At 39.6% G+C, this 24,140-nt stretch overlaps 1 protein-coding gene across 1 annotated transcript; it reads right to left on the reverse strand.

The window, feature by feature from the left end:
- Positions 1-7,491: 7,491 nt before the first annotated feature.
- LOC118241716 (antigen WC1.1-like) lies at positions 7,492-18,803 on the reverse strand. The gene is made up of 16 exons (XM_035528183.1): positions 18,589-18,803; positions 16,833-17,137; positions 16,393-16,707; positions 15,944-16,276; positions 15,384-15,713; positions 12,416-12,721; positions 12,056-12,127; positions 11,493-11,807; positions 11,236-11,295; positions 10,992-11,144; positions 10,767-10,865; positions 8,832-8,894; positions 8,294-8,359; positions 8,113-8,190; positions 7,723-7,785; positions 7,492-7,619 (listed from the first exon to the last, which is right to left on the reverse strand). The coding sequence occupies exons 1-16, from the start codon at positions 18,801-18,803 to the stop codon at positions 7,492-7,494; spliced, it is 2,901 nt and encodes a 966-aa protein (XP_035384076.1).
- Between the last annotated feature and the right edge of the window lie 5,337 nt (positions 18,804-24,140).

The raw sequence follows: 24,140 nt of genomic DNA on the forward strand, positions 1-24,140 counted from the left end.
TGACGCAATGTCAGTCAAGTATGCTGAGATACGTCTGGAGACCTGTGTGTCAGAGGGTGGAAAATAAAGAAATAATTGAGTGTCATCAGCATAGCAGTGGTAGGAGAAGATCATCACCAAGAGAACGAGTATATAAAGAGAAGAGAAGGGGACCTAATACTGAGCCCTGTGGAACACCAGTGGAGAGTCTACATGGTTTGATTGTGGATTCTTTCCTTGTCTCCTGATATTACCGTCCCTCCAGATGGGACTGAAACCATTTCCATGCAGAACTAGTCACACCAAGCCTGGGGAGACAGTTAGAGAGGAGAATGGTGTGTTTTACTGTGTCAAAGGCTGCTGAAAGGTCTAGAAGAATCAAAACAAATGACAGTTTGGCAGCTTTAGCAGCTTAAAGTTTCTCCGTCCCTGCTATGAGGGCTGTTTCTAGCATGAAGTTTCTCCATCACTGCTATGAGGGCTGTTTCTGTAGAATGTGCCTGTTTATAGCCAGACTGACTGGGATCATGCAGCTGGTTCTGGGTGAGGAAAAGAGATAAATGAGGAAAGGCTTTTGAGAGGAAAGAGAGAAGTGATACCGGTCTGTAGTTGGCAATGTTGGAGCCATCGAGATCAGAGGATTGCTACCACCTTGGCGATTTTGAATGCAGTTGGCACATATCCAGAAGATACAGAGTTGTTGATGATGACAGAGATGAAAGGAAGCAGATCTCTTGAGATTGTCTGGAACAGAGTGGAAGGACTTGGATCCAGTGGACATGTAGATGGATTGCAGGAAGTCAGAAGTTGAAGAATTTCATCTGAGGAGAGAGGAGAAAAAGAAGTCAGAGAGTTGGATGTTGGGGAATGCACACTGGTTGGAAGAGTGGGAACAGAGGAAAAGGACTGGCAGATTGCCGCAACGTTCTCCTCAAAGAGGGTGATGAAATCCTAAGGAGTAAGAGATGAGGAAGAAGTGGGAGAGGGGATTAAGGAGAGAAGAAAAATAGTGAAGAGCTTGCGTGGATCAGATGCTGATTATTCAAATTTTCCTCTGTAGTAGGATGACTTTGCAGATGTTATGTCCAATGAGAACTTGGAAAAGAGAGACTGGTATGAGCTGAGTTCTGAATCTAGGTGAGATTTCTTCCACCACCTCTCTGCAGTCCTTAGTTCTCTCCTGTGGCAGCGAGGGGAGAGGTGGGGACTTTACAGGTCTATAGGAGAGAGAGCACAGAAGAATCATTGATGAGGAGAGTGTAAAAATGAAAGAATCTGTAACTGCCACCAAAGAGAGAGAGGACAGAGAGTCATGGTGGAAGGGTGGACAAAATAGTAGGGAGTAGGGAATAGTAGGGAAAACGCATTCAAGTCCATAACTCCTACACAGTCATACAGACAGACACACATGTAATGAACCAGTTATGACACTGGGAGGCTCTACAGTGCACAGTTACCTACTTTGCACTTCACAGGACTTGTATTTAAACCTAAATGGGCAGAAGTCAATAAAAGTAGTTCACATCAATACTTGCAATTATATCAAACATGTAATTATAGTATGATGTTACCTGCAATGTTTGAGTGCATGACTCAACCTACAAGAGACTTCAGATACTTGTTCACAAAAAATTCCTTAAGCCCTCCAGTAAGACTGGTATGAATGTATATGATACAATGTAACAATTAATAAAGTTTAATGCCATACCATATAGAACATCACAGTAAACAGGGCTACCTAATTGTACTTGCAGTCATATTAACATATAATCAGTGCAGGTTATAACAGCAACACGGTACAGTTCTTATGTTTTTATACTATCACCAAAACTAAACTCAGAAATTCCCCACCAATTCACATTAGACCCAAAATGCCAGTTTGTGCATTGTAAACACCTTGACTTGTCTTGGTTGCAAAGAGACAGTTGGAAAGAGACAGGGTGTTTTCATAAAACATTCACAAATGTGATGTAACCAGACACATGCATATAGCCTTTCATTCAGTTCCATATCAACTAACCAGTCAGGCATCCACAACTTCCAGTATGGTGCAACAAACAATAGAACAGCACTGAATAGTTCAATTTTAGACCATCATCAAAAACTCAGTCACCAGCTTTTCTCATTATATGCAAATTGCTATTGTATACATTTTAAAACCTTTAATGACTGGATTGAGGGCAGGGGATATTCCAATCTATACATGTATATGTCTATGTCTGTACATTTTTATTAACTTAAGAAGCTCCTCAATCCAATTTCCAGTTCATCAAAACACTTTATTTCATTGTCACCTAACCTCAAACACCTTTTTCACGGCATCTTCAGGAAATAGGGGACACAGTCAGAATGTTATGTGTCCACGGAAGGTGATTTCTGCATCCACGTTGCTTCATGTCAGACTGGCAAGACTGTGCTTGGCCCCGGAAGTGCTGCTCGCATCTATATTTATTGTTATTATTATCATTGGTAGTAGTGTTAGTGTTTTTATTATTGTTGTTATTATTATTAGTAGTAGTAGTATTGTTATTAGTAGTAGTATTAGTATTATTATTATTAATAATAGTAATACTGTTATTATTATTATTATTATTATTATTATTATTATTATTATTGATTTTGTACAATTTATTTCTATTATTTTGTGAAGTTAAAATATAAACATTTTCAAAGCCTTGGCAATATTGTATTTTATAAAAATCCCATCAGTCAGTCTGGCTACGTAACACTGCTAGTCTCTGGAATTTAATGTTGATATTATTACTCACCAGAACCTACTTTAACATTATAGTGTCATTACACTGGGCTTTGAATTAGGCAGTTTTGGTATTCTGGATTAAGATTTCGGTGGTTCTCCTGGCAACAGCATCACCTGGTAATTGATGTGTTTTAGTTATTGTCTGTGCCCTGTGTTTCATGTGCTCCGCCTCCTTATTGTACTCACCCATGTCCTGTTTTCCCCTTGTTAGCAAGACAGTTATGGAGTTGATGAGATTCTTTATCCTCTGTAACGTAAACGACAACAAGCTCACTGGTGAGCTAACTCAGCAATAAAAAGGAAACTGAAATAAAATTCTCATACACGTTACATGATGACTTTGCCCAAGATGCAAAATAACCAAAACAGCTTCATATGGTCTTAATCATTTTTGGTCTTAACCTTTTGGTCAAATTTCATTCTGCAAGCAATCTGAACAAGGAGTAAAAAGGGATCTGAGTAAGTGAGTGAATATCAGCATCATTAATCTACATGTAATCTGAATTACGGGAGACGGGCTGGTTGTCACATTTTTTATTATGGCTCTAACCTCCCAATCGTATAATTTCCATCAGACAAACCTAGACATCATGAACTAGCAGAGTGTCTCCCTGCACAAAGGGAGTAGAACCTTAACAGTTCCACCATTGGTATAATGAGCTATTAGATTTTGAATACATGTTGTGCATTTGTGAAGACCAGCTGCATGGTGGGATTGGTAGTCACAGCATAGGGCTGGTTGTCATGGTGAAATTTGTCACGAAGGGTCGGCCTCTCCGCGGGGGAACCATGCCCACTCACCGTGAGACACAACGGAAACACCTACTTCGTTCCCAATCACCTGCCTACTAACCCGGTGCACCTGTTCTTTGTCTCTCCTATCACCTATTTCAACCCGCAGGTCGGTAGGGAGGATGCTGCGCATTAATGGCTTACCGTGAGAGGAGTTACCAAGCCAAGCCAAGCCAAGCCAAGCAAAGCCAAACCAAACCAAACCAAACCATACCAAGCAAAGCATTCTTCTTTCTTGATTTTCATTTTCGCTACCAGACTTTTGTGCATTCACCTATGGAGAATAAAGAGCACTTTCTGGCAACCTCACCTCTTGCTCCCTCTGTGCCGCCACCATCACAAAATTATATTAGACCTTTAATAAATGACTGTACAAAATAGAATAACACCTTTTACCAAAATTTCATTGTCATTAAAGTGAAATGAATGAAAAATTTACCAAATATTTCTGTGAATAAATATCAATAGAAGTGAATCTAACACTGTTCAGTTCACTTAATCTAATGCTTTGATTAGAATATTTACAGTTGTGGCAAATTGTTTGATTGATATTTGCACCATAAATTCAAGGAAAAAGAACACACCTTGAGATGACACACCTTGAGATGACATCATCCTCACCATGAATGTGACAACCACCACCACAAAGGCAGTTCCAATAAAGGGCATGTTAATGACATCAACATTTGAGGAAACAGTTCAAACTAATAACTGGTACTACAATAGTCCCCACTGTTTTAAGTGAAATAGTTGATTTCAAGGTATTTTAGTTTCCTCTCAATATATGATTGCAAAATACAGACTTTATGGTATGAAAAATCACAAAACTGATCTTACATCAGGTCTCTTCGGGTCAAAGAGAGGAAAATATGGCTAATGGTTTCTGCCCTCAAATCTGAACATTTCAGTGTCAATACTTCTATAGAGATCTCCATAGTTTACAGAATATAAGTAATGTGACAACCAACCCAGGTGTCAACCAACCCTGGTCTCCCCTATACAGACAAATTAGAAAAATGACATGCTTGTAATGAGTCAAGAATACTTTTTTTTTTGGGGGGGGGGGGGGGGGATAATTAAATTGATACTTTTTCATGTATTACCCTACATGATTATAAACACATTTAAGTAATAATCTTTACTCAACAATCATACAAAATATTTTACACAAAAATAAATAAATAAATAAATAAAATGGTTAGGAGGTGGGTCAAACATTTTCGTATTGAAGCACAGCTCATTGCAACCTCTGCACACCAAAGATTTTCTGCTGCCAAAAATATTCATTCAGTTCTGAAAAACATTCTTGGAGGAAACTAATATGATAACTGGACTACCTAATGCCAACTCATCCACTTCTTATAGTGTAGCATGTCTTTAGTTCCCTTTAATTACCCTTAATATTAGCCAAAACCTTAGAATATTATGTTATCATAAATGACGTCAGTTATTAAGGCTTTACATTTTGATTAAATACTGTCACGGAGCCCCCACTAGTCACCTGGTACGGCCCACCGCGTGCAGTGGCGCCTAATCGTCTTCTTTGTAGCCTTTGTACTGAGCACGCGCCTGCACGTGGTTAGTCTGCTAATGTCTGCGTGCACTTACACCGCTGTGGGACGCTGCTTCGCTGGCGGTTATTGATCACGTTAACTATGGTCATGTTGTCTGTGTTAATGTTGACATCGGTAATGTTAGTCGTTGTTCACCGTTTACGTTATACGTGAGTGCCGTTGTGTTTTTCGTATGTTAATAAATGTCTCCGTGGAGGGAGTCTGTACGTCCTGCACTTGCCCTGCGGCACTCGGGCCGATACAAATACTCAGTGGTACGTGTAGGTTTTATGGCTCCATTTTATTTATGTTTGTTAAATTCATAATAGAAATTTGAATTTAATCTCAGCTAAATACCATAAATGTAAGAGTGTTGTGTGTGACACTACCAATGCTTTTGACACCTATAATAAATAACTTATTCTAGTGTAACAATAAGTTAATAGTACAACATTGTCCTTGGCTTTCACTCATAATTTATCATTAGTATAAATATAAAATGAATCTATTTAGCCATACTACGCTTATAAATTAATTATAAAAACGATTATATTACTAATTTCATTTTAGGATATATAATAAGCTTTCCATATGTGATTTCTCCTTTTCTATTTTGAAAAGAAAATGACATAATTGAATCGCGTCATGTAACTTTTGTGCCATTAACAAAACTCTCCTTTTTATCTTAAACTCAGAAACTGCATAGATCACCGAATTCTGAAATGTGTGAAAGTGTAGATGAAGAAAAAAAGTAGGATTACATAAAATACTACAAAATATCACAGAAGTTGTAAATTCATTTTTAGAAATGGTACTGAATTAAGGTGTAATTTCCTCGCTAAAAATAAAAGTTTTAAAACGTTAAATGTTTTATTTCATGTGTATTTTTATGACGCGACTCTTAAGTAGTACAGATTAAAAAGGAATAGGGAGCCTTTTCCAATAAACGTTAGTTTTATTTAGGCTATTTGTTTATTTGTTAATTTACTAGGCTGCTAAGATTGTTGAGAATTGAAAATGTAAGTTTAGGCCTCTAATAGCGTAAGCAAAGTATTCAGAATGATTAAATGTGGAGATCTTGCAAAAGATCACGTGTTTATTTCAATAGAAGAACAAGTGAGATAGATGAGATAAAGCTTTTCAGCTTTGATTATGTACTACATATTACCATTTTTAAAAATGTTGAGAAACAATTGGTGATGCTTGGCTGCGAAAGAAACTTTGGTATTTTTATACCTGGGTATGATTCCAGCTGAAAGCTGAAATAAACAATGTCGTATAAAATGTTCCATATTGTGAAAAATGTTAGAAATCATTTTTTGAGTCTGAAGAAGTTCAAATGTAATTTCCTGAGGAAAGGCACTTGGTGTTGTCTCTTGGTCATGTGATTCATCTCTTTCTGAGGCTCCTCCTTCATGTCCTCACAGCCTGTAAAAAGAGTACATTCAAATGTTTCTTTCTAAAATCTTAAAATAGCTTAAAATATTTTATTTTTGTATTATGCACATATTAAATCAGCTTGTAAAATGTTCATGAGTGAGTAAAACAGAAATTGCCTCAGTGTTTATCTAATCACCACTACAGTGCTAAGAAATCCTATGATTTCCAAGAAATATAATATATGAAGATGTACAAATACTGTGCCTTAAATAAAATATCTTAAGAATAAAATGTAGCCTATTATCATTTATGACAACCAGCTCTGTATTAGTTTTAAGCCTTTGCATGATTCAAGGTACCAGACACATCATTTGCAGATCACACTTAGACAGACGCAGCATTTGTAGGACAGGATTAGACAGATGTAGATGGCACTGAACTCCAGTACTGTCTCATTCGTCTCCACTTGTATAAATATGGGTGCACTTGTTATATAAGTGAAGGGAGACTGTAGTTGATATATAAATAGGAGCCCTCTGTCATGCATCAACATTATTACATTTCCATGTCATGTCATCACTAATGTGACCATGTTTTCACTGTGCTGCCTGTGTTCTTGATTTGACACACCAACTCCACCATACAGGTAGAATGTAGTGGAGGACACAACAAGGGAAGCCACTCACCATTTACACCTCCTACGTCCTGTCCAGCAGTGATGATGTCATCACTGTTCTCTGGTGTGTCCACTACACCAACATGCAAAGATCAATTATGATGTTAAAATATAACGAATATATATATATATATATATATATATATATATATATATATATATATATATATATATATATATATATAATATAATATAAATATATATTTACAGCATTACAGTTTCTACATTTGAAAAAAAATACTTACTTTTTGTAACATTTGGATTTGTTCCAGCATCATTACAGTCTTCTGGTGTGGCCACTATACCAACAGGAGAAGACATATGATACTGATAGCAATAAAATATGTGTTACATTACAACCTATTGTTCTGATTCAGTGCTTCCATTTGACATAAATGACCTTGTATTAAAATCTTACTTGCAGTAATGTTTGGGTTTGGTCCAGTGGTAATAACATCATCAGAGTTCTCTGTCATCTCCTCTGTTATAGAGGAGATATAGAGGAAAATACCAGTACATTAGCATTTATTTCATTAACTGCTTTTATGTATGAGGCTACAATGTTGTAACATTACTAGTTATACCTGTCACAACAGCAGCGTTCTGATCATCAGTAATGACATCATCATAATTCTCAGATACGTCCTCTACACCAAAACACAGATGTACCGACACACAGATGTTACTGAGCTGGCAGCTCTTAAAGCAAAGAAAAGCTCCATAAAAGTAGCACAGGCATCATTCATTTACAGATCATTTAATGATTCTCTTTTCTTTTTTATTGATTTATTTTTTTGGTTATTTATTAATTTTTATTTTATTTGTGATCTCAGATGTTTGTAATGATGACTGAATATAAAAGTGCTCCCCATACAAATTCATACTTGTATTCACACCAAACAAATGAACAATTATGGGTTTGTAGTAAGAATGTTTGTTCTGTCTGACAGACAATCCCCAATACAGAACCACACCTGCTACAATATCAGGGCTGGGTCCAGCAGTGATGACATCATCGTAGTTCTCTGGTATGTCCTCTCTTTCTATGTCACCTAAGTTCAATAAAAGCAGACCGTCTTTAAAACAGTCCAGTCATCTTTGCATAGTTTGGTTTAAGGAAGTAGAATCACATGATCAGTTAATAAAGGAACTCACTTATTAGGTCACCGGTGGTGGTGACATCATCATAATACTCAGGCCGGTCCACAGTCACAGACTTTTCTGGAAAAAGATGATAACTTACTTTGTTTTTTACATAACTTAAAACAGACTGCTGTAATGAGAATGATGTACAAACAGTCATTCTGTGATAGGTCTTTTGTAAACTACTGCATGTGACTCTGGTTAAAATATGGGGGAAGAACTTCTGCAAAACATCTTCTGATCTACAGATGAATAAAATGTTTAACCAGTGCAGTAAATCAGACTCTGAGACAGAAAAGCTCTCATTTATCTAACAAAGAGGAACACACACTACCAGATAGACTCATATGAGACAAAGTGGAAATCTAAAAGAACAAATAAATATTTCATGCTAGGTAAAATTTTACATTTTCTGTAACCATTCATCACAGAATATTATAAATAAGGTTCAGCTAGGTGAGTTTTAATAATAAATTATTTTATTGCTTATCCATCATTATAATATTTCTAAATGGGATCCAATTTGACAAAAACATGCAGTGGCCGTTACCTGAGACAAACGCCTGATCCACATCCTCATATCCTGAATGCTGGGATTCAGAAAGGACACTTCCTGTTAGAGGAGAGCAGAACAGTCATGTGACAGGTACAGAACACCAAATCAACCACAAACTGACTCATGTGATCATAATCAACTGGGCTGGTTACAGGAAGATGGAAATAATAACACTGCAGCCAGTAGAGGGCAGCCTAAGACCCCATACCAGAAGACACATATACACATATACACACACACACACACACACACACACACACAGCCAAACTTACCTGCATAATAAAAATTTGGGGACACTGCTTTCCAGGGTGTACAGAGATGTATAGAGTGTATAGAGGCTACACAAACACCCCTCTTTCATTCACTTACACTCAATATCTCTCTCTCTTTCTCTCTCTACACACACTTGCTGCTCTGTGGTTTTCTCATCCTGTACCTAAACTAAAGGTGTACAGGAATAATATAGTTGAGCTTCCCCTGCCTAATAGATGATTATCAGCAGAATTACCACACTCCTCACATGCCGTCACAGACACATTTACTCTAATACACATTCACCACTCACTTTACTGACAGTCTCTCATTATTTTAAATTATTTTCTTATTATTTGTGCAGCTCAGAAAAATTAGGAAGCATTTGGAAAAACAAACACACACACACACACTCTCTCTCTCTCTCTTCTCTTTTCTTATGTCTCTCACACAAAACTAGCTGCAGGCACAGACATTCTCTCTTACACACATACACAAACACACAAGCATGTACACACCTGCTGCTCTTTGGTTTTCTCATCCTGTACCTAAACTAAAGGTGTACAGGAATAATATAGTTGAGCTTCCCCTGCCTAATAGATGATTATCAGCAGAATTACCACACTCTTCACATGCAGCCAAAGACACATTTACTCTAATTCACATTCAACGCTCTTTTCACCCACTGGCTCCTATTATTTTACATTATTTTATTACTATTTGTACACCTGAGAAAAATTCCAAAGCATCTGGAAAATCAAACTATATCTCTCTCTCTGTCTCTCTCTGTCTCTCTCTCTCTCTCTCTCTCTCTCTCTGTCTCTCTCTCACTCATTTTATCTCGCTTCATCTCTCTCTCTCATGTCCAAACGCTATTATTACCATTTTACACCATTACACACAAGCTCTCTCTGTCATGCACACACATACACACACACGCTCTCTCTCTATCTCTATCTCTCTCTCTCTCTCTCTCTCTCTCTCTCTCTCTCTCTCTCTCTCTCTCATTGTTTTATATGTAACGTTTGGAGGCAGAGGCAGGATGCCGAGGTGAGCCGTTGTTGTGACGAACACAGACATTTAACGCACACAGCAAATAAAACAAAACCCAAACACAAAGAAAACTAAGTGATAACAGGACACACAAATGGTTAAACAAGAGGTTAAACAAGGGATCAAGCAAGGGGTCAAACACCGACAAAAGACATACTTATAACAGGACCTTAAATACGCACACTATCAAGAAAGATAATGACAGACAATGATAGATAGTGACATAACCGATTAATGAGGTCGGCGCATGGTGATGAAGACACACACAAACAAACACACACACACACAAGGACACACACACACACACACACACACATGCGCACACACACACACACACGCACACACACACACACACACACACACACACACACACACACACACACACACACATATGTACTTGAGGAGGACTTGAAGAGGAGGGGCCCATGCCATTACATTATATAATTTTCTTATTTGTGCTGCACAACAAAATTACAAAGAATTTTGGAAATTAAATATTGTTTTGATCACTGGCCTTGCATTCAGATGTGTTTGGTTATTCGATTATTTGGAAGAAACCTCTCAATTCTAATATAAATATAATTCAGTAAATCTCAGTTTGCAGACTTCACAAACATCACCCACCCCTTCGAGTGGAGACACGGGTTCTTTTATTGATGTATCTGTGGTTGATTTCCTCATAGACTGCCTCAGGCAGAGTCTTACGCCTCCTCTTAGAGATCACTGGGTGGAGACAGACAGAAACATGGTGTCACTTCAATGTAACAGAAGACAGACAGACTCAAGGACTAATGATGTTCAGAGAATGTCCGGAAACTGGACTGTCGATGATGTGTGAATGTGTCCCACCTCTCCTGAGCACTCTGTTCTGGTAAACCAGCCCAGAGAGAAGCACTAAGGCCAGGAAGAGCAGCACTCCCAGTACCAGCAGGACCACTGTAGGGGTGGTGGAGGAAACAGCTGCTGATGTAGTTTGTAGAGGACTGGATGTCTTCTGAACATCTGGAAAGAAAAATACACACCAACAACTCTGAAGAACAAGCAATAATGTTTCCATGGTCAATTATGAAAATGACCAAGAGACAGAGCGAACCTATAAAGGTGGAGGTGCTTGTGGTTGTTCTGGGTGCAGCAGTAGGAGACACATAAGGGTCTGTCAATATAAAAGCAGAACACCCAGACATTCAAAATACATGTTCATGTTCTCTAAGAAGTTGGACAGAAATTAAGCACTAACTGATTTAACTCTCATTACCCAAAATGACAATGAAAATAAACTTTTGCAAATTATTATCAATGGGAGAAAATATTTTTGCACAGAAACCTCAGAATCAAGCAAAATCCTCTGACCTGCACAGGTGACTCCAGCATTCTCTTTGTGGGAGCAGTCAGTGTGGTTCTTCAGTGAATAACTGCAGTCCCACAGGTGAATCTCATCCCCTCTGCACTTCACCCTGTTCAGCCAGATCACCCCTTCACCAGCACCAAAGGCAGCACTCCCATCAGCCCTCAGTGCCTTCCCACAGCCCAGCTGTCTGCAGACCACCTCAGCATCCCTGATGTCCCACTGATCATCACAGATGGAGCCCCACACAGCGTTATGGTAAACCTCCAGCCTCCCAGAGCAGCTTCTCTCTGCTCCCCTCAGCCTGAGAGGCAGGTGATCTACCTCACACACACACACAGAAACACACACAAACACAAAACATTAGGAGCCAAAGCTGCACTGACAACTTTAGCTACAGAAATCATAACAGAACAGTAATATAGTAAATTATGGATTTTTCTGTAATTTGAACATGTCAGATTCACAGACTTATTGATCATGGTGAGGAGAGGACTGACACTTGTAGCATTTGTAATTAATGCTCTCCTGAGTCAAATGTGGACCTTCTTTGTGTGAGAGTCCTTACTGGAGCACTGGCTCTGGGAGGAAGAGGAGGAGCATTTCACATGACTTTGCTGCACACGATCATTTCTCTCTCCTGCGTGTAGAGCAAGACACAGATTGAACTTCCAAGAGCATCCAGTTCTGTAGCTATTTATATTTACATTTATGGCATTTAGCAGACAATCCAGAGCAAATTACAAAAGTTCTTTGGCATCTTACCTTGCCAGTACAGTAGGTTGGTAGCAATATTAAACAGTTATATTTCATTTTGTATGGCATTGATTATTGTCAAAGTAATAGACAAGAAACAACTCTATAAAGTTTACTCATCAGTACAATAAAAGTACATAAAACCAGTACAAACTGGAGAGAATCTGCCTACCTGAACAAGTAATTTGAGCCACCTCATTGTGATTTTCACAGCTGTTATTACCCCAGGGTTCAGATGGGCAGTGCCACAGAGTGGTGTCATGTTTCCTACATTTCACCTGATCCAGCCAGTTAGGAGATGATTCCACTCTTGCTCTGGATGTGGATTCACTGCCTGTTCTTCCACAGTTCAGCTCTCGACAGACCACACTTAGTGTTTCTTCACTCATCCCATTCACACACACATTCCCCCAGGTTCCATTGTAGAACACTTCCAGATTCCCTTTACAACCCTCACTGAGTCTCATTTCTTTGAATTCTGGTGAGGTGAGAGAAAGATGAAAACTATTAAATGAATGAATGAACACTATTTTCATTGCATATATTACAACAAAATTCTGTGCTGTACCCTCAACATGACCAAGAAAACATTAAACCTTAAAAAGATATGCAAGAGCACAAACACATAATCAATTACAGAAGCACACAGCAATATGTTGCAGTGGTAAATACAAAGTACAGTAATGTGTAAAATAGGTGCATGCACAAGGTTGCAACTGAAGTGTGTCAAGTGTCTAGAGACTGAGGTGAGTGTGTACAGATGGGGTGATGGAATTCACAGCTCTGGGGAAAAAGCTGTTCCTTAGTCCACTGGTTTTTATTCTTGGAAATCTTGATCCTGAAGGCAGGTGGACAAACAATCTGTGGTCTTGGTGCCGCAGGCTATCTTCTGGAGGTGGGCAGCATACACTGAGTTCAGGTCGGGGAGCGGGTATCCCGCAATCCCATGATCCTGAGTTCAGGTTGGAATGTGGGCATCCTGCCATCCTCTAGGCTACTCTCACCAGCATTCTTGAACCACCTCAGGAGAAAGAGCTTTTACTGGGCGTTGTTTTCCAGGTGGGAGATGTTCAATGCCAAGGTAAGGCTGGCTGTAATGTGGAGTTCTAGGTACTTTTATGTTGTCCACATGTTCCACTTCCATGAATAATGGAGCATGCCCTGTTCTTCTGGTTGTTCTGTAAAACACAATGAACTCTTTGGTCTTGGTAGTGTTCAGAACCAGATTGTTGCTTGAGGACCATCTGGCAATGTGAGAGATCTCTCTGTAGTGAGTCTCATCATTATTCTTTATGAGACCTATTACTGTGATGTCATCTGTGAACTTCACAATGGTGTTGGAAGCATGGATGGGGGTGCAGTCATGTGAAAAGGAAGAAGAGGATCAGGCTAAGCACACATTCCTGCAGTGCACCTGTATTTAGGATGAGCAGAGATGATGCATAGTCCCCCTATTCTCACCACCATATGTTAGGAGGTTCTAGGTGAGACAGGGCTGTGTGGAGCACTATGGCATCATCTGTGGGACAATTCCCCCCTACAACCAGATACAGTGAGAGGTTGAAAATACCCAGAAATGATCATTTAATGCTGGTTCAGGGAGTCAAGTAGTGCTCGATCATGGTGGATCTGCTGGTAACTGCATTTGTAGTCTTTAATAATTTTAAGGCCTCTACAGATAAGAGGTTTGTAAGTAGCGGTTCATTCTAGCACAATGTGTTCAGACATGCTGAGCTGCGCGGATGCTGCAGCTTTGTAAGCCCCCGGGATGTTAGTGTAGATTTGGTCCAGTATATAATTGCGTCTGGTTGGGAAATTGACATTTTTAAAGCTGGTCTATGTGCTTTAGCATGTAGTTTAGCAGTTCTCCTCTTTTGTCTCTCCTTTACGTCCAATCCCTCCTCGGCCTCCTCCTCCACCACTGTGGGTGTTATGAATGCACAAACACAAAGGAGAGGATCCTGTTGCTAGAGGTTTTATTGAAGAAACGGGGCAGGTTAGAGGAGTCAGGTGGGTACTCGTAGTCAGGTTGGTCTGAAGTCAAAAACGTGGGGCTGAGTCAACAGGCAACCAGGGGTCATGGAGGAGACGAGGTCTGAAACACAGGCAGGATACGGAAACCAGGAAGACAAACACGTATATGGAAGGCTCGGTATGCAACATGGGAATGGCAATACTTCACAAAGAGAATGTGAGGGAGGGGAGCTTAAATAAGGGGAGTAATGAGGAGAATAGTTATCAGGTGTGTAATTACTACTCTGGCAAACCAGATCAGAGATGTCGGTGAGAAGAGGTAGGCATGGCAGTGCGGGGATGAGTGTGGTTCCAGGAGTTCGTAACAGTGGGATAACTTCACTGGGATAAAATTCAGTTTATCAGGTGTATAAAGTTGGCATCATCTACCAATTTCCAAATGTTCAGTTCTCCCAAAGAGGAATAATGCCTCGAGTGTCCAAACAGGCAGACAAAACACACAGTAGGACAAAAAACTGAGAGTACCCAGTCGCTGCATTTTCCCTTAGCAATTATTCATTCAATAATGGTAATAATACTGTTCCCTCAAAATTGTTATTTAACAGGGGCATCACTAGAAATGATATAGCAAGTGACTCAGTAAAATGTTTCCATGCACCAAAGCATTAACACCACATAAATTAACTACAGGTACTACATTTCCCATAGTGACCCAGCATATTTCCAAACACTTGAGCAGCTAAAAGTCAGAGACAGTGTCGAGTATTTAAAAGCAAGTCAGCCAAGTAAAAGATAATGGTAATGCATACATTTTAAGGCTAGCCACTTATAACCACAGCAATGTAGTTACACAAGGTAATAACACAATGTAATATTTATACAATAACAACATAGCATAATTCTGTAAAGCCATTTACAAATTTAAGGGTATTTGTATGTACAAATATACTATGATTTTCTTCTTTTTCTTGTTACAGTGTTACTGTGCTTATTTTACTGGAACAAAACAATTAAATAATTGTCATATTTTGTACAAAAATGAATGAAGATAAGAAAAATTCATGATTGTGACAAGCCTATTTTTTAATGATCACTATATACAGAACTTTGAAAGACAATCAGCCACATCAGACTGATTGAGAACAGCAGCAGTCAGCAAACTTTACCTGAACACACCACTCCTACATCCTCTTGATGTCCACACTCATCTTGTCCACAGAGTTGATACCTGCAGTTCCACATGGAAGTCTCGTTCCCTTCACACTGCACCTCATTCAGCCATTTGGGGCCAGTTCCAGGACCAAACCAGGCTGGTACGTGGGCACTGAGGGCCACTCCACACTGCAGCTGCCTGCACACCACCTGGGCATCCTTAATGTCCCATGAGTCATCACACACTGTCCCCCAAGAGCCGTTGAGGAAAACCTCCAGTCTTCCTGCACAATCTCCCCCAGAACCAACCAGTCTGATGGAGCTGTGGCCTGAGTTAAACACACCTAAACACACACACACACACACACACACACACACACACACACACACACACACACACACACACACACACGCACGCACACACAGAAAGAGAGACATGGAATTGTTTTACCAAAATAATGATTCCAGGTTCTTATTTTTGATACTAAGTGATAAATGTCATAAATCCTGACACAACAAGGATACATTTTAGAGCGTATTAGGTACCCATGTTTTAGGTTAATGTAACACATACCAGAGCAGGTGATTGACAGCTGTTCCCTGGAGCTGCAGGAGAGGTTGAGGAGGTTTGCACTGCTGCAGTTCCCCAGATGAGCTTCACTCCCAGAACAATTGAAACCCGTCATACACATGTGGCTGTGTTGTTCAGGGCTGGATGGAGAGGAGCTGGAGAAGTTCAACACAGAACCACAACCCAGCTGTCTGCAGATCACTGAGGCCTCAGACACACTCCGGGAGTCCAGGAGAACTCTCCTCCAGTCCTGGATGAAGTAAACCTCAACCTGCCCCTCACACTCCCTCCCTCCAGACAACCGCACTCGCCCCTCATGAAAGGCCTGAGAGGAACCTGAATGGGAATATAATTAAATCTGAAAATTAAAAAGGTTTTTATTTTAGCATGCAAAAATATATTTAATGTTTTAAAACTTCAGTAATGTGGTGTACATGAGTGGAAGAGCTCACCATTGCAGATGACTCCAGCATCCTGTTTATGAGAACATGCTGTTCGACTCCATGATGAGATGGGACATTCTGACAGGTGTGTCTCGTTCCCATGACAGTGAAACACATCAGCCCAGATGTGGTCACTCCCCTCCCCAAACCAGTCTGCCCCCAACACAGCCACAGCACTCCCACACTTCAGCTGTCCACAGAGGACACTGGCAGCTCTCATATCCCAACCATCACCACAAACTGAGCCCCAGTCACTGAGGTACTGGAGCTCCACTCGACCAGAACAGGAGTCCCAGCCATTAACCAGATGTGCCGCTGTGTAACCTGAACACATAATTGACATCTTAGTGCAACAGCATTCAGTTCATATTTATTGTCATTATACATGCATGCAAATGTACATACATGGTATGTAAATAGTAAGAAAGAGATAAATATTGACATATAACCTGAACATATTAGTCCCACGTCATTATCATGGGAACAAAGTTTGGGTGAAGACGTTATTGGACAGGAGTAAATATCAGATTCGTTGCCTCTGCACTGAAGCTCCTCTGTCCACACCGGGCCCTCCCCTCTGCCAAAAGCAGCTGCTCCCAGCACCTCCCCAGGAAGCCCACAGTCCAGTTCTCTACACACAACCTCTGCATCCTGCTGGTCAAAGTTAGCATCACACACTGTGGTCCAGGTCCCATTATGAAGTAACTCCACTCTCCCAGAGCACAGGTGAGGACCGTCAGTAAGTCTGGATTTCCTGTGAGCTGCAAATTTGTATTAAACATTGTGAACAGAGCACACGTGAACACAAGCACATTGAAAAACAATACATCAAAGACACAAGAATATGAGAGACTCCATTAAAGGTTTCCTACAAGGTAAATCTACTCTCTCAGACACCTGGTAGACGATATTACTCCAACGTATATGTTTGTAACTGATGTGTTAGCATTGTCTAAATAGTGTGAGATTCACACAGTCAAACAAGAATAATGATAAATTTGGTGATCTGACATGTGCACTGAAATTGTTTTAATAATAATTACACTAATCACAAAACAAAACAGTGATACACCTTCTAAATTCTTTCTGGCGATGATAGAATTTGTAATAAATTGATGTTCATAATAAATGTACAGTCCAGCTCTCAACAAACAACATCTGTAACTTTGTAATGTTGAGCGATATGGAGGTGGACACATGCGGAGAGGAGCAAGATTTATTATGGGTAAATCTAAAATCAGAGTCATTAAGGCAGTCCAGGGTCAAAGAGCCGAAACAGAGAGTACGGGGATACATGATTAACAAAACAAACACACGGAGGCAAACGGGAAGCAGGCTATAACAGACTAGGGGAAACTCAGGGCTAAGAAAAACGAAGGTTAGATTACAAACTTACAGGCTTTGCAAAAACATCAAAATAACCAAACACATTCACAATCACATAAACACAAACATTCAAATGAACAGCAAAACACTGGGATCCAGACAGTTTAAATACCTGAACTTAATATTAGAAACGAGGGACAGGTGTGGAAAATCAAACGACGGGAGGAAAAAACGAAACTATGGAATGTAACTAAAACACACAAGACAGGGAAAACACGGAACACGGAACCTGGGAGGGGCAAACCTGCTGGCCAAAAGTCTTCAAACACCTCTTAAAGTCCTGAAACACCTTTACTATCTCAAAGCACCAGTGAGGACCATTTGTACAAGTAAGCACACACAGACAGAAACACTCCATCAAAACATGAGAATTTGTGAGACAATGTCCAGTCATTCCCTATAAGGTAAATCTACTCTCCCAGAGACCTGGTGCAGGTCATTAGTTAAGACTGGGATTGAAATCTATGTATTATAATGATAAACCACAGGAACATTAAAAAGGAATAATAAAACCCTTCTATATATACACAAAGTACTTGAATTGGATTTCTTCATAACTACAAGTGGACACACCAATTTACTGAGTTTTGTATTTAATAGATCTGCTAAACATTACAGATTTAAAATAAACACAAACAGTAAAGTTCTATTTGTGTGTATCATGACTACATAAAACAATGTAAACAATATAGTTGATGTGTTGGACATTCATGGTTTTCTCAGAGTAATTACTTGGTATGACAAAAGGTTTAAAAGACATACAAGTGCATGTGTACCACCTTTTGTGATGGGGGAGTGAATATTAAGATCAGCTGCAGCCTACCTGAACAGATGACTCCAGCATCTCCAGCATGAGACCCACAGTAGTAATTATTATGACCAATGAAACATTCATTCAGTGTAGACTCTGATCCCCCACAGTTTGCATACCCCTTCAGTACTGGTCCTGATCCTGGTCCAAAGTGAGCATTATGTACTGCAGCTTCAGCCTCCCCACAGCCCAGCTCTCTACACACCACTGCAGCATCTCTCATATCCCAGCCATCACTACACACTGTTCCCCACTGTCCTTCATGAAGAACCTCCACTCTGCCGGCACAGCGACTACCACCATTCACCAGCCTCACACTGTCTGTTAAAGGAGAGGGGGGGGGGGGGGAGGAGGATTTAGGGTGTTAGGATCATGTTTGGAATACCAGGAGCAGCATCTAGAAGAAGGAACAATAAAGGCAGCTGATTCTAATTCATCTGCTTTACTTCTGATAAAGAAGAGAAGATGATAACATGAACTTTACTGATTCCCAGAGTAATGTGAGGTATATCAGAGAAACACAGAATACACACATTCACACATAAATAAATAAATACATATGTAAAAAAAAAAAAAAGCATATAATACACAATAGCTCAGAAATACCAGGTAATGACCAGCTAATAATGAACAGAGTTTTCACATGTACTGAACTGTACTGGAACATGAGTAACCTAGAACTGCTCTTGAGGAGACACAGATGACCTACTGATAAAAACTCCTGCAGACGTCTGTGTGATCAGATATTACTGTGTGTACACAAACCAGGGAGAAATGGTGGCATTTCCCATTAGCACTGAGAATGTGAAGGAGTGAAGGTCTGAAAGAGGATTGAAGACGTTCAGTGTTGCACTCTGTCCTGATGAAGGGGACTGAAGGAGCTCCTGAGCTCTACCAGTGTACTGTGCAGTGGGGGTGGGAGGGAGGAGCTCAGGAACTGAGTGCAGTTTCTCTCCTCCACCTGCTCCTCTCTTTCATAGCCTGTGGAGAGTCCAGGCTTCACCCCACTACACACTCCACTTTCTACACCAGCTTATCCAGCCTGTTCAGACTGGTGATCACTACTGTCTCAACGAACTCTGATTCATTACAGAGTTGAGTCACATTTATAGTTTCTTATATAGCAATTTATTAATCTAACTTTATTTCTATAGCACTTTTCATAAACAGTGGCAATTCAAATAAGGGGGAGAGAGAGAGAGAGAGAGAGAGAGAGAGAGAGAGAGAGAGAGAGAGAGAGAGAGAGAGAGAGAGAGAGAGAGAGAGAGAAAGAGAGCGAGAGCTAGAGAGAGAGGAGGAGGATTTAGGGTGTTATGTCCATGGTTGGAATACCAGGAGCAGCATCTACAGGAAGGACCTAAAAATGCTGTTGATTCTAATTTATCTGTTTTACCTCTGATTAAAGAACATAACATGAACTTTCTTGATTCTCAGAGGGAATGTGAAGTATAACCAAAGAGAAATTAATACAAGTCAACGTAAGCAGAATGAAAAACATCATATCAAACACAAGAGAATATGTGAGATCACGTCCAGGTACAAGGTAAATCTACTCAGACACCTGGTGTAGGTCGTTACTCCAATGTCTGGATTTGTAACTGATGTATTCGTATTATCTAAACTGTGTCAAAGACAAGTGCATGTGTACCACCTGTTGTGTTGGGGGAGTGAATATTAACATCAGCTGCAACCTACCTGAACAGATGACTCCAGCATCTTCAGCATGAGACTCACAGTAGTCATTATTACGATGAGTGAAACATTTATTCAGTGTAGACTCTGATCCATTACAGTGTGCAAACCCCTTCAGTACTGGTCCTGATCCTGGTCCAAAGTGAGCATTATGTACTGCAGCTTCAGCCTCCCCACAGCCCAGCTCTCTACACACCACTGCAGCATCTCTCATATCCCAGCCATCACTACACACTGTTCCCCACTGTCCTTCATGAAGAACCTCCACTCTGCCAGCACAGCGACTACCACCATTCACCAGCCTCACACTGTCTGTTAAAGGATAGTGAGAGAGAGAGAGAGAGAGAGAGAGAGAGAGAGGAAGAGGAGGATTTAGGGCGGTAGGATCATGGTTGGAATACCAGGAGCAGAATCTAGAGGAAGGAACAATAAGAACAGCTGATTCTAATTGATCTGCTTTACCTCTGATAAGAGAAGACTGTAAAATTAACTTTATTGATACCCAGAGGTAATGTGAGGTTTAACAATATTGAAATTTCCCCAAGTAAAAACAATTACACTGAAAAACACCACATCAAAACAAGCAAGAATATGGGACACCACATCCAGAAATTTATAGAAGGTAAATCTGGTCTCTTGGAGATCTGGTGGAAGTCATTATTCTAATATCTGGGTTTATAACCTATGTATTAGTATTATCTAAACAATGTGACATTTAATCAAATAAGAATAATGAAATACTTCATATGGTACAGTATCTATATACTTAAGTAACTGAATTTCTTCATAACTACAAGTAAACACACTCACTTCAGGAATATTACATTTAACAGATCTAATATACATTGCAGATTTAAGTGAAAATTACCACAACAGTAAAGTTATTTTTGTGCATATTATGACTACATCAAAACAATGCAAACAGTATAGTTGCTGTCTTGGACATTCATGGTTGCGTCAGAGTAATTAATTGGTAAAAGACATACAAGTGCATGTGCACAACATGGTGTAAAATAGCTACATCCTACCAGAACAGATGACTCCAGCATCTTCTTCATGAGACTCACAGCTCTGTATATCAATATAATCAATATAATCAAAATATCCACTATATTCATTATCTCCAATGTATTCACTATTTTTACTATTTGCATTATATTCAAATCTACATTCATTCAGTGTAGACTCTGATCCATTACAGTGTGTAAATCCCTTCAGTACTGGCCCTGATCCTGGTCCAAAGTGAGCATCACGCACTGCAGCTTCAGCCTCCCCACAGCCCAGCTCTCTACACACCACTGCAGCATCGCTCATATCCCAGTCATCACTACAAACTGTTCCCCACTGTCCTTCATGAAGAACCTCCACTCTGCCAGCACAGCGACTACCACCATTCACCAGCCTCACACTGTCTGTTAAAGGAGAGAGAGAGAGAGAAAGAGAGAGAGAGAGAGAGAGGAGGATTTAGGGTGTTAGGTTGGAATACCAGGAGCAGCATCTAGAGGAAGGAACAATAAAGGCAGCTGATTCTAATTCATCTGCTTTACTTCTGATAAAGAAGAGAAGATGATAACTTGAACTTTACTGATTCCCAGAGTAATGTGAGATATATCAGAGAAACACAGAATACACACATTCACACATAAATAAATAAATGCATATGTAAAAAAAAAGCATATAATACACAATAGCTCAGAAATACCAGGTAATGACCAGCTAATAATGAACAGAGAGTATTCACATGTACTGAACTGTACTGGAACATGAGTAACTTAGAACTGCTCTTGAGGAGACACAGATGACCTACTGATAAAAACTCCTGCAGACGTCTGTGTGATTAGATATTACTGTGTGTACACAAACCAGGGAGAAATGGTGGCATCTCCCATTAGCACTGAGAATGTGAAGGAGTGAAGGTCTGAAAGAGGGTTGAAGACGTTCAGTGTTGCTCTCTGTCCTGATGAAGGGGACTGAAGGAGCTCCTGAGCTCTACCAATGTACTGTGCAGTGGGGGAGGGAGGGAGGAGCTCAGGAACTGAGTGCAGTTTCTCCTCCTCCTCCTCCTCCTCCTCCTCTCTGTCACAGCCTGTGGAGAGTCCAGGCTTCACCCCACTACACACTCCACTTTCTACACCAGCTTATGCAGCCTGTTTAGACTGGTGATCACTACTGTCTCAACTAACTCTGATTCATTACAGAGTTGAGTCACATTTATAGTTTCTTATATAGCAATTTGTTAATCTAACTTTATTTCTATAGCACTTTTCATAAACAGTGGCAATTCTAAGTGCTTCACATAAAAGATTAAAACTATAAAGAATAAATCATAATCAATTATAAATAATAGATTTAAGCAGAACAAATTTCAAATGAACATCTAACTACTACTAAAAGAAATTAAAATGCTAAAAGATTTCAAATTAAACATGTAAAGAGCTGAGACAAAATCAAATAAAAACAGAATCAATTAAGAATGAAAAATATAAAAGTGCATTTTAATTATGAAAATTAATTTAAACATTTTAAATTAAATTCAGAAATGCTCTGTACTAATCTGAATTGAAATCTAGTATCAGGGCTCGTCTAATACTCTGTGTCTACTGGCTCCTTTTAAGAGCTAAACACTGTCTCTCCAAGATTAGTCTTTACCTTGTGCAGCACTAACTGACTAGTTCCTACTGATCTGAGAATGTTTGTATAATTGGGTGTGTACTTACCAGCAGTAGTGAGTGAGACTGTGGACATCAGAAGAATTAAAGTCAGACAGCTGTCCATCTCCCTCTGCCCTGCACACACTCTGTTCAACTCAGCAGGAAACACAAGCTTCACCTCCACTACCCCAGAGAGACTGAAGGAACTGTGTCCCCTCAGCCCCCTATAGAGAGAGAGAGAGAGAGAGAAAGAGAGAGAGAGAAAGAGAGAGAGAGAGAGCTCCTTACAGCTGCCAATCACAATCACTGTTACCTTTTTAGACAGAGAAGGGGAAATCATCAAACATTCTACAGTGACAAATCAGAGGATGCATGTTTGACTTACTCCATATATATCAAAAGAACGTCAGCGCGGATGAACAGAACTCCACCTCCCTTCTATAGAGGCGTCTGACTGAGGAGAGTGTGGTGAGAAAGTCACCAGCATATAGGAGACTGATTTCAGAGCGAGGAAGCATTCAGTGTAGATTCAGCTTTAATGCCACCTGCACACAGCTGATCTAAACACTGATTAATACTGTATCTGACAGACAAATACACAGCTAGTTTGGGTAAGGATACGGATTTAGAAAGACACTGGTTTATCACTCAAAGCACTAGCTTATCTCTCGAAATAAACTAAATTGAATAGAATAAACATCCAAAGACTTATATTTTAATAGCCTAAAGTGAGAAAGATGACGCTTGGTTTTCAGTTATTTGAAAGGAAGCATATAATAATGAAATTATGACTGCAAAAATAGAAAAACAGTAGATAATTTAATAAAGACTTTAGAATATATGTTTTACTACAATTCAATTTAAAAGTTTTAAAAACCTTTATATAGATAATGATAAGATGTGACAAAATCATTTTGCCGTATAACTGTAATACATATTTCATCCACAAGATGGCAGAAGAGGATAATGAATTTTATAATCACGGCGGTGAAACAGATATTTTATTCTACTGACAGAAAAAAAGAGAGAAAAATTCGCCCTCACTAAAAACACATAAGAAATGCTCTATTCTTCAATGGGCAGTTTTTTTAAAGTAAACCAAGAGAACGAGAACAAGTAATAATGGCACAGAGAGTATTATTGTATTCTGAAAGGATTTTGAATACAGCCCTTTCAAAATGCATCAAAGACTAAATACACACTTTTTTTCCTATCAG

Source organism: Electrophorus electricus, chromosome 7, assembly GCF_013358815.1.
Source record: "Electrophorus electricus isolate fEleEle1 chromosome 7, fEleEle1.pri, whole genome shotgun sequence".
Lineage (NCBI taxonomy): Eukaryota > Metazoa > Chordata > Actinopteri > Gymnotiformes > Gymnotidae > Electrophorus > Electrophorus electricus.